The sequence below is a fragment of the Salminus brasiliensis genome, chromosome 13 (assembly GCF_030463535.1).
Source record: "Salminus brasiliensis chromosome 13, fSalBra1.hap2, whole genome shotgun sequence".
NCBI classification, from domain to species: domain Eukaryota; kingdom Metazoa; phylum Chordata; class Actinopteri; order Characiformes; family Bryconidae; genus Salminus; species Salminus brasiliensis.
Genome location: NC_132890.1, coordinates 11,110,290 through 11,122,414, shown reverse-complemented (window position 1 = coordinate 11,122,414; position 12,125 = coordinate 11,110,290). Strand labels below are relative to the sequence as shown.

The following is a 12,125-nucleotide window of genomic DNA, read 5'->3' as shown; positions in this document are numbered from 1 at the left end:
ACACAATAGCTGCCACAACTACACGGTAGCAGTCACTCCAATAATGGAGCATCACCATCTGTGGGGAAAGATGGTAAACATAAATATAGTTTCTCCCCACTGGCCTTCCACAGCATGTTGTCCTCCACCGGGTTATAGAATGGGACGGTAAGCCTCTCCGTCACAGGCTGAAGTTATCAGTTCCAGACTTTTTTAGCTCTGATTGGATTATTATAAGTGGCTAGTGACTTTACAGAAGTCAATAACTGTGAAGATTAATATGAAAGATTAGATTTAGATGAAAATTTAATTATTATGATGTATCAGGTTATATGTGTGTGTGTGGGCAGGTAAGGTCAGGTGCATTGCAGGCAGGTTTACAGGATCTCTTTTTTGCTGGTTCTGCATAGCTCTACTCTATGGCTAATCCTTCTGTTCTCACCGGCAGGATTAAAAGCTTTGTAGCGGTGCCGATGTTCTGCGCATAGGGACAAGAGCCTGCATTAAACCTGTTTTCGTTATGTATGTGTTGATCTTTGCTTTTCTCCACAAAATTAACTGCCCGGTTTTTAGGTTTTATCTCCTCATAAGTGCCTTCTTTAAGCAGTTTTTCTCCTCTAGTGGCAGCGAATCTGCCCCATGTGTGCTTGCTAAATTGTACGGTCATGCCATAACTCGCAAGATTGTTGGGCTGCTTTAGAGCACTAATCAGGAGCTGCCGAAACTGTGTCACGGCCTGTCCGGGTGCTAGTGCTGAGTTTTCTTACATTGAACTTGCACAGTAAATGTGCCAATTATATCCTCTTTTATTTGAAAGCCTCCAACGTTTAAGTCATTGGAAACTAGTTTTGTGGAAAGTTTTGGTTCATAGATTTTTAAGGGTGCCAAAGAATGCATTTATTGAGTATTTGAAGTGATTTTTTAAATGTATAAATAGTAAGTATGTGACTTTGGTTGGGGCAAAACATGCTCAGTTGTCATTTAACAGAGATATTTGTTGATTTATGGTCTTACTGAAGCTGTATATTATTGTACACCGTAATTAATTCAGAGTTTTACCAGATAGTGTTATTGTCCTCATTTTATGGCCTCTGAGCGCAATGTTCTGTTAGCAAGCTAAAGAGATTTTAGCAGGTTAGCCTTTTGCCTTGCCCTCCTTCCCTTGGTTTGGCTTTCTTGAGTTTTAGCGGTTAAAAAAGTAAGCCAGTGCTTTCCTTCTGATGTGTTTTTAGCTACAGTTTGTTTTCAAAGAAGTGGACCTTGGAGAGAAGAGATGGTTTGCGCTAGCTTTAAGCCTGGCACAGATCCCTGCTTGCTCCACCCTGCTTTCGCGAACACTGGCACAGGAAAAGCCACAGTCACAACGCCTGGTTTGCGTATTTTTCCCATAACTACCAGAGTCTGGAAATGATAAGCTGGTGTCCAGTATTAACAACACAAAATTCTCAATAGAAGCATTACCTTTTACCAGGGCCTTCGATACTGGCAGGGTTTATGTAAATCCTGATGTGTAAATATATCGAGTCAAGACATTTATATAACAGTTTTAGGGTTTTGGAGTTTTGAGAATTGGCCCATTTCCAGCTTTGTTTTGGTTATGCCGGATTTTCTTTTGAAAGAGAACCTAGGAGTTCCAGTTCCATGTACCAATCTGTCATTATTCAACTGTACCATACTAGGCAAATACAGTTTGATATTCTAGGGCCCATTTAAAGGCAACATATGACTTTTTGCTCTCCACACCCTTGATCTTCACTCATGGGCCAATAAATCTTTATGTACTAAACCTTGATTACCCACTGTATTGAATTGTTGCGTTTCAGGAATCCATTCTTTAGGTTGCCAGAACGAGAGGTGATACATTGCAAATCTCTCACAGCTTTGTTGATTTATTTGGACGGAATAAATTTTAGAACGCCCATTATGCATCTAGGAGATGACTTTGATCTGCAACATTTTCGTATTGAACATGTTTTATTGATCAGCTGTTGGTCAGCTTCTGTTCGGTTTAACTTCCAGAACTGAAGCACAGTAGTACTGGTCAGCTTTCATACAGTACAACTTTAAAAGTGTGCCGATTGTAACTTTAATGAGATTTCGTGGCTCAATAGGAGGTCTTACATGAGACCTCACCAGTTTTAGCCTCTGCCATCTGGATGCGGGAGTGGAAGAGTCTCGACTGGTTAGCGATGCAGCATTAATGAAGCAATGGACGTGCTGCTGCTGCATGCTGGAGAATTAGTCTAAGATGGTTTAATAAAGTCTCATGCACCAAACTGAAGTAGATTTCACATTTTGAGTTTTAATGATGGCTGAGATGATGAGGTCTGTCTTTAAAAGGATCGGGATGCCTTTGATTTCAGCCCCTTTTTTGGTGTTGTTTCTAGTTTTTACAGCTTCAAAGACGTGGTTTTTAGATAAGTCCTATCTCTCGTAGATTGAGGTGAGCTGAGATACTTTTAGGGCAGGAGTTTGATTTCTGCTTTAGGAGGATCCATGCACTCAGCTTCATTAACTGTTTATATTTATGAGATTAGCCAGAACTTTCTCCTCGTCTAGCTTTCTAGGATGTGTTTGTGAAGTAGGCCAGGTGAATCATTTCCTCTGTCCTTATCCGACTGCAGAGCCAAGAGTGAGAACCTGATTAGAGCTTGAGAGTTGCAGCGCCAGTGTTTTCTTCCCCGTAAAAGTTTCTCTTTCCCGTTTTTATTAGTCCACTCGTATAATAATATCCAATCAATTAATGGCACATGGCAATCAGCAATTAGCTCTACTATTGCACGGTGAGATAACACTTCAGCAAAATGAGTCTGATTAGCTTTTTATCTAGATGAAAGACTCAATTTTCTACCAGAGTCCATAGACTCTAGTCGAAGGTAGGAGACCCATTAAATGTTAATTAAAATGCACAACCTCTTTTTCTCACGTATTATACAAATGTACTGTACATCAGTTCACATCTTGTGGGAAGGTATGTGTTATCCTTTCACCCTTGTTCTATAATTTCATTTTAATTTGTTTAAAAGATATGACAACGTAGAGCAGAAACTGCTGATTGTAGCAAAAGCATCACGTCACTGTGGTGGTTTTTCTGATAGTTCTTGAGGTTGTTCTTGTCTCATTGATTTCGAGAAGTCGATTTTGATGTCTTCGTCAGCACAAAAAAAGTCATGGGACATTTGTTTTTTTCTTCTTTTTTTAATGACAGAAGAGAACCGTGTCTTCCAACACCAGGTTTTCCATTGCTGTTTAAATCCATGCTGCATTATTTGGCAGAAGCAGGTTTTAGCATTTCTGCATGTGGAGCGTTTCTACGATTAGCACTGCTGTCCTCTGGGTGTTTAGGATTCTCTCTCTCTCTTTCTCTCTCTCTCTCTCTCTCTCTCTCTCTCTCTCTCTCTCTCTCTCTCTCTCTCCCTCATTCACTCTCTCTCTCTTTCTCTCTCTCTCTCTCTCTCAATCCCCTCGCTGTGCCTGTGCCCAGAGCTCAGGGCAGAATTGAAGCCTGATTGAATGATAATCTATAGCCATGCCGGCCAGGCCCGAGCCCAAGACCTGCTGCCTGCTTTGCCTTCTGTGGCCAGCTAGAGGGTGTGCCAACTGCATGAGGACACAAACATACACATACACACACACACACACACACAGGTACACACACTTGTGCCCATGTGAGGGTTTTCCTAGAGCTAAATACTATTATGCCCACATCCAAACCTTATCTTAGCTTTAAACTACACACATGTACACATGTGTAGGTTTGTGTAGATTTTAATGGATGTGCAGAAGTTTTTTTTGCCTGAACTTTTTTTTGATTTGGTCACACTTCTTATTCTCTATGTCTTTTTATTTTTACACCACGTGTGCATCATAAATAACAAATAGCAAGCAAACGTCATGCTGATACATTATGGATGTGTTAAGAAGCTCTGCTGCTGTTCTATAAGCAACTCAGTACTGAGGTCATTTTTTGACCTGATACTTCTACTTAAGATGTTTATAGGAAAGGTACTTTTATTTTATGTTAATCATTATTTTTTCATCATAGTCATATTATTTTAACCAATTTTATTAAAGTAATTTTTTTATTTGAGTATAGGTTTAGATGTACTTATTGTTGTATTTTATCTTTTACATAGTAACACTTTTTTTTTTACTTATAGTGATATTGAGCTTTAGGATTGGCAGATAATACTAACATACCATATTACTACTAACCTTTGAAATTGTTCTGAAATTGTTTTAGTTGAAAAAAATATATTATACTATAATATAAAAGACTGTATAATAGTAGACTGCCATGTGAAGCCTTTTCAATATGAGTGTTTCCTATTTTAAGTTAGATTTGTTATAGAATTAGATTATATAATCTAATCGAATATATTTTTCTCTCCTCTCCAATTGGGTGATCTAGCATTTTCTGCTGATATCCGCCAGCTGCAGTGAAGGCCTGACAAAGAGTATCAAGGGAGGAAATTCAGTGTTTATTAATGTCCGTAGGTTCCGATAAAGATTCATATCAAGTATTAAACATACTACTTATACAGTGGGGAGAACAAGTATTTGATACACTGCTGATTTTTCAGGTTTTCCCACTTGCAAAGCATGTAGAAGACTGTAATTTTTATCACAGGTACTCTTCAACTGTGAGTGATGGAATCTAAAACAAAAATCCAGAAAAATACATTGTATGATTTTTAAATAATTAATTTCCATTTTATTGTGGGAAATAAGTATTTGATCATCTATCAACCAGTAAGAAGTTTGGCTCTCACAGACATGTTACTTCTTCTTTAAGAAGCCCTCCTGTTCTCCACTCATTACCTGTATTAACTGCACCTGTTTGAACTCGTTACCTGTATAAAAGACACCTGTCCACACACTCAATCAGTCAGACTCCAGCATCTCCACAATGCCCAAGACCAGAGAGCTTTGTAAGGACATCAGGGATAAAATTGTAGACCTGCACAAGGCTGGGATGGGCTACAGGACAATAGGCAAGCAGCTTGGTGAGAAGGCAACAACTGTTGGTGCAATTATTAGAAAATGGAAGAAATGCAAAATAACGGATAATCTCCCTCGGTCTGGGGCGCCATGCAAGATCTCACCTCGTGGAGCATCAATGATCTTGAGGAAGGTGAGGAATGAGCCCAGAATTACACGGCAGGACCTGGTCAATGACCTGAATAGAGCTGGGACCACAGTCTCAAAGAAAACAATCAGTAACACTCTACGCCGTCAAGGATTAAAATCCTGCAGTGCACGCAAGGTGCCCTTCCTCAAGCCAACGCATGTCAAAGCCCGTCTGAAGTTTGCAAATGACCATCTGAATGATCCAGAGGAGGAATGGGAGAAGGTCATGTGGTCTGATGAGACAAAAATAGAACTTTTTGGTTTAAACTCCACTCGTCATGTTTGGAGGAAGAAGAATGATGAGTACAACCCCAAGAACACCATCCCAACCGTGAAGCATGGCGGTGGAAACATCATTCTTTGGGGATGCTTTTCTGCAAAGGGGACAGGACGACTGCACCGTATTGTGGGAAGGATGGATGGGGCCATGTATCGTGAGATTTTGGCCAACAACCTCCTTCCCTCAGTAAGAGCACTGAAGATGGGTCGTGGCTGGGTCTTCCAGCATGATAACGACCCAAAACACACAGCCAGGGCAACTAAAGAGTGGCTCCGTAGGAAACATCTTAAGGTCCTGGAGTGGCCTAGCCAGTCTCCAGACCTGAATCCAATAGAAAATCTTTGGAGGGAGCTTAAAGTCCGTGTGGCCCAGCGACAGCCACGAAACCTGAAGGCTCTGGAGGAGATCTGTATGGAGGAGTGGGCCAAAATCCCTGCTGCAGTGTGTGCAAACCTTGTCAAGAACTACAGGAAACGTCTCATCTCTGTAATTGCAAACAAAGGTTTCTGTACCAAATATGAAGTTTCTTTTTCTGGTGTATCAAATACTTATTTCCCCCAATAAAATGGAAATTAATTATTTAAAAATCATACAATGTATTTTTCTGGATTTTTGTTTTAGATTCCATCACTCACAGTTGAAGAGTACCTATGATAAAAATTACAGTCTTCTACATGCTTTGCAAGTGGGAAAACCTGAAAAATCAGCAGTGTATCAAATACTTGTTCTCCCCACTGTACTTACCATTCTGTTATCCACTGAGGTGGTGTACAGAAGCAAAATTATACAAACTGTATCACTGTTCTCATATTTCCGGACCTGACTGTATCTTCAGCCTCCCTACTATATTACTACTGTGTCCTTTCCATCTGAAGTGTCCTAAGCTTAGATGTGCTGCACTTTTACATCCAGATTAAAAGCAGTTTAAAGCTCTTGTGGTCCATCGTTTCCTTAAAGGTGAGCTGTATGCTCTTTCAGACGTGCTGAGAACATAAGGTTGTGGATGAAGGTGTTTTCATTATTTGTTTTTTTTATTTGCATGACAAGTAAGTCCTCTCCCATAATACAGTATTTTCTTCCAGCAAAACGAATACGGAAGCGTGTAAGAATAGGGGCAAGTATCGTATAGGAAAAGTAAAGATTATCATAACTATGTACGGCAGATAGTGTGTGTACTGCCATGCTCCATTTGGCGGTGTATGCTCCTGTTCCCGAGGCGTTGACATTTAAGATTTGTGTCATACTTTGGGCTCTTGTGTACGTGATGGAACTTGAAATATCCGTTCTTACTGAACGATTCTTACGCAGCTTTGAAACGGCATAAAAGCTGAGATCTTGGGAAGTGGGTGAAGTGAAGCTGCAGTATATATCTATACTTCAGTTCTCTTCTTTCTGCTCCATTCATCACCTCAGTGTATATATGGACGCCATATTGTAGCCAGTGATTCATAACACTTTGTCAAGGATCTGAATTCATAAAGTTATTTAGAGACTGTTGATTTATGGATCGTGTATCAAGGTACTTAGGGTGGGATACCTTACACTTAAACAACTCGTCCTAATCTAGGCCTAGCGGAATGTAGCCAATGATGGCTTAACCCACCACTACTAAGCCTGGAGATGTCTTTATCAATTTTCATTCAACAACAGGGCTGACCGAGCTCATTAATTTCTGTTTAGTTGCTAGACCAAACCCTTGCATATTTCAAAGTCAAAGACAAAGGACAAACCCTAGGATGGGCCTTTTTTTCACTCCCTGTGTTCTCATTATGCGGAAACCCCTAACCGTAGAGCCTCCCCTCCGCCCATACTTTGCGAGAGAGTCACTGCTGATTCCAATCAAAGTGGATTGTTCCCGAAGCTTCGGGGCCTGACTGTTTCCTGCCTCAGATAAGAGCATCTCTGTTTGAGTCCTGCTGGCCAGGTGACCTTCACTGTCTCAACATTATTCATGCTAAATGCCTGTCCCCCCCTACCCCTTATTGTTTTTTTGTTTTTTTTATCGTGATGCACTGTCCTAAAAGGAAAAAAAAGGAACAACAACAGGAGTAGGGGAGAAAAAAGCCGTCGCCATGGTAAAGCCACCATGTAGGTCATTTTATTACCAGCTTGAATCTGAACCTCTGACCGAAAGCGGGGGGCGAGTTAGGAATACCAATGCCTGTGGCCAATCAATCGGCGGTCCTCTTGCTCAATAAGAGTGATCAAGAAAACTGCACACTAGGTAAATGGGACTGGATCCTAGGCATTAAAGCAGACGGCAGGGGCAGAATGCAGCCTGATGAAATTTGGAGGGATTTACGACTTCTTTCTCTGGGGTTGCCGCAGCTTACGTTGGCTCCTTCCACACACTGTGAGAGATGTGTGTGATAAACTGAGATGTGGACCAAAGTCTTGAAAAGGCTCAAAGAGAACCACATAGTGTTTACTGTGTACAGTCACATGCACGTAATGAAAGTGCTAATGGGGGTGGGGTTTCGACTGTCTTGTTCAGAGAAGACAGTGAACTTTGATAAATGGCCAGTCTGGTCATTTATCTGCCCCACAATGTAGTGAATCGTGTGGAGGTTAATTCCTAGAAGCTAAACCTTTCGAAATTGCTCTTGTTGCTAGCGATAACAAATGGACGTTGTGATTTCATATCAATTATTTTCTGATTTAAACAAGTGTAGAGGTTTTCGTTTACAGTTCGATTTTTTATCATATTTGAATTTGATGAAAAACGTTGCTGTTTTTTCCCCAGTGTTTCCTAAGGGGTCTGTGGGGTCAAATGTTCCACAATTTTTTCAACTTTAAAGATCATGTCAGTTTAAATATTAATAAAAAAATCATTTCAAAACATACAGTTCACTCCTCATTCCAAAACTTAGAAATGTGGTGTAGTGGGTAACAATACTGCCTTTCCCATAGCAGACTAGGGTTCGATTTCCTGACCAGGCTAGCACACCACACACTTCTTGGGTAAAACTCGTAATAATACATTATCCTAACTGTGTTATGCCAAAAATAAAATAAAGCTGCAAATTGAGACCATTTTGAATTCATTGTTTTTGTCATTGTTTCAGTGCAGAAGTCATCTCAAATTTTATGAACATGACAGTGAGTTTAGTGTTGTTTAGTTCAGCTTTCCTAGTCACCGGATTTGAATCCAACTGGATGCAATCATGAACACATGGACCAGAATTTCACATTTTTGTTTTTGTTTTCTGTGTGGAGTACAATAAAAAAATGGCTTAGTATAGGATTAAAAAGGGTCCTTTACTCTTCTACTTTTGTTACGAGTCAAATAACCCATTTGCAGAACTACATACTTTTAGTTTAGAGAGTGGCTACAGTGTGTTGGGCTTCAAGCTGGTGTTTGAGCAGCATTTTCTAACCCAGCCTGCCTTTCCACATTGTACACCACCACGGTCTGTGCGTCTCTGAGTTCCTGAGCAGACTGTTTTGACAGACGCTAATGTCTCTGAGTACTGTATGTTTGACCACTCTGCCCTTTTTTCTTTCTCTTTCACTCTCTCTCACAGCTCTGTGCACTGAGGAGTGCGCCCACGGCCGATGCGTGTCTCCGGATACGTGTCAGTGTGAGCCAGGCTGGGGAGGGCTGGACTGCTCCAGTGGTGAGTTCACTCTCTCATTAACTCTGAGAGCACAGTTCACTTCATTAAGGCCCTCTCACTCGCACTGTAATGCCTGCTCCTTTCCCCAGAGACCAAGGCCTGCCTGCTGGAGCTCTCAGTCTATTACAGGGAAAATAGTGCAGGAGGAAAACTCTCCACGATCACATTTACGCTGCAGTGGTATTCAACTCTTGCTCTATAATCCCAAAGCTCAGAAGCTGAGAGACCACAACAGTAGGTCTTCTCTCTGGAAAGAAGGCAGTGCTTAAAAACCAAGAAATGAAGGATGATGTTTGGGTTAAACCCTTAAAGGTCAACAAGTGATTATTGTAAAGCTACTGCGAGAAAGTGTATGGACCCACGCATGCACCGACACACAATGAAGAGCTCAGTTGTGGTGTCATTTTTCCTTAGCGATTATTTGGAGCACCAGAGCATGTTCTAGCATATAAGTTAATGCATGTGGATGCCTGGATGTAGCGCTAAAGCAGCCTACGTGATGCAGGCCTACCATTATAGGCATTCCAATCATATAAGCCTTTTTGACAGCAGTTATTAATATGATATTTTGTTCATTAATTGGGTTGTTTGGTTCAAGGTTGCATTTCAGTAGCTTCTAAAAGGAGGCACAGTTTGAAGTAATGCATCGTATAGACTCTCAAAAATAAAGGTGAACCAAAAAAGCAAAAAACAAAGAATCAACTGAACCCTTTGGTTTGGTTTGTTTGCAGTGTGAAAACACTGTTTTTGGATGGTTGGTACTTTCAGAGCGTTCATTTAGCGAACTAGTCTCAAGTACTGAGCTTGAAGTTGGTGTGGTTGGAAGTGATGCCATAATATTAGGAGTAGAGTGGCAACCTAATAAACCTGTTTGTCTCCATGTTGACATTAGACGTGGCCCTCTACAAAGCAATTGGTGTTAAATATATGGAGACACAGCCCACGTAGGTATGACATAGGGATGCAGAGACCTTTAGCGTGCTTGATGAACTGCAGTGTGAAACCATATTTAGCGGGATAAGTGATGAATGTTTACAATGCAACAAAAACCTGAGCCTTCAGGTTTTCAGACTAATATTGGTTTCATATAGGAATTAGGAATAGGAATTAGGAATTGTATTGTATGTAAATTGTATATTTTGTGTGTATATTGTGTGAATCCTTTAAAGATTTTTTGACCCATTTAAAGGTTCTTCACACTCACACATGACATTGCTCAAAGAACCCTTTGAATCACCTTTATTTTAGGAGTGTACGTAAGTCATGTTGCAAGCTGTGGACACATGATGATGGATTATCGTACATTAAGCCTTTTGAGATCTCTCTATTTTGAGTCAGTGCAGTGAAGAAGCTTTCTCTGCCTGGGCACTACTTCCATGACTGTAAATCGGGGTACTCCAGGGGAGAGCTGGATTATTCACTCTTCAATCAACTAAATGCTGAATGGTTAAGAGACTCCAGAGACAGAGACTGAGAGCGAGAGAGAGAGACATAGAGACACAGTATTGACTTTATTTCAATATTTATGTGCTGAGAGCAACATGGGTGGGGAGGGAAAACAAACCGCCCTCTTTAGGGTCAGAGCAGGGGCAGCAAACTTCCTGACCTTCCTGATCTGGCTCTGTTCACTGCATACAGGTAGGACAAACACAATGTGATTCAATATTCTATATTATTACAAGCAGACATGGTGCTTTGAGAGAATTGTGGAATTGAAAGCCTTCAGTCAAAACCACACTTGTGTTAAAGACTTAAAAAACCTTAACATTCTGTAAAAATTTCATATCATTTATGGTTACATGGCTTAGTAGTTGGCTAAGAGTGGTCCAGCAGGCTAAGGCACTATCGGATCACTGATTCGATCTCAGGTCATGCTGCCTGCCACCAGCAGCTGGAGCCTGAGAGAGCACAGCTGTTTCAGTGTGAAGTGATGGGCATCTGCTAGCCGTTGCATCAGAGCTGGGTACCCAGAGTTTTTCTCAGAGTGTGTTGGTTGTCCAGTAACATTGCGTCAGTGGAAGTTCGGAGGATGCATGTGTTGGAGGATGTATGTGTCAGTCCTCACTCTCTCAGTTTTAGGAGCATTACGTGTGATGGGTGGAGAATACTAACGAGTGGACTGGTTGGGGAGAAAAATTAGGTTCAAATGACAGTCACTACACATCCACAAGCCCTCTTTCATCCAACACAATGTAAAACCTAATTTGATGGCACCTTTCATGCTCAGGGCATCAGGGATGCCGATTTAGTGAATCGTGGCCTGTGTTTTGACCCGATTTGTTAAGTCTTATTGCTGAACAGTTTGACTTTATCATGATTTGTTTGCTTCCCTCTCTACGTGTATTTACCAGTGAATGATGGATGCTGGATGCACTGGTTCCTCAGTGGTGTAAGGATCTATTGGCCATTTTCATTAACAAAAGAGCCATTCCGTGATTACCAGCAGTCCGTAAATCAGCTGCTGACTCTGTAGCGATGGCCACAGCATACAAGGTGGAAGCTTCCTGCGACCCACACCGACTTTCCTTTTGAGAAGGACCACTGTAAGGGGGACAGAAGGGGAACTGGACTCTCCCTTGAGACCTCATGATTTTCTCTTAGTGCGTGGCTGTGTGTTTCTCAATGCAGGTGCTGTGCTAATCCACCTTATTAAAAAGGGACCTGGTGATTGAGACCAAGGCATTATTCATAACCTTCATATTTCCATACCAGGCACACAGCCAGTCCTTTTCATTTACGAGCTTTCATCTGCAGAAATGAGGAATGAGTGCCAATTTTTAAATTAAATCTGCCCCCTTTTCCCTTGCACATAAATGGTGCATCATGTTTTTTGTCGTTCACTGTAAATTTCCGTCTCCGTCTCCCTCGCTCTCTTTCTCTTTCTCTTTCTCTCACGGACAGGTGATAGGGAGCTTTACTGATTCAGGGGTAAGTGGATTCTGTCATCACTTTAGGGGCCGTGCAGCCTAACAGAGACAAATAGCAATGCCAGCGTGGCACTCCATAACCGTTCTGGAGGAGTTGAGGCGTTATTGTGAAATAAAGCCGTGTGTCCTTGGTGCTGTGTACTGTATGTGATGCTGGATTGGAGGGTGGGTGGGTGATGGGTGAGTGAGTGT

At 41.3% G+C, this 12,125-nt stretch overlaps 1 protein-coding gene across 3 annotated transcripts in view; it reads left to right on the top strand.

Annotated features, from left to right (window-relative positions):
- megf11 (multiple EGF-like-domains 11) overlaps window positions 1-12,125 on the top strand; it is a 166,173-nt gene that overhangs the window by 59,684 nt on the left and 94,364 nt on the right. For all 3 annotated transcript variants that reach the window (XM_072695534.1, XM_072695535.1, XM_072695532.1), the window contains one exon: window positions 8,914-9,006. In XM_072695534.1, the coding sequence (XP_072551635.1) occupies window positions 8,914-9,006 (93 nt within the window). The remainder of the gene's footprint in view (window positions 1-8,913; window positions 9,007-12,125) is intronic.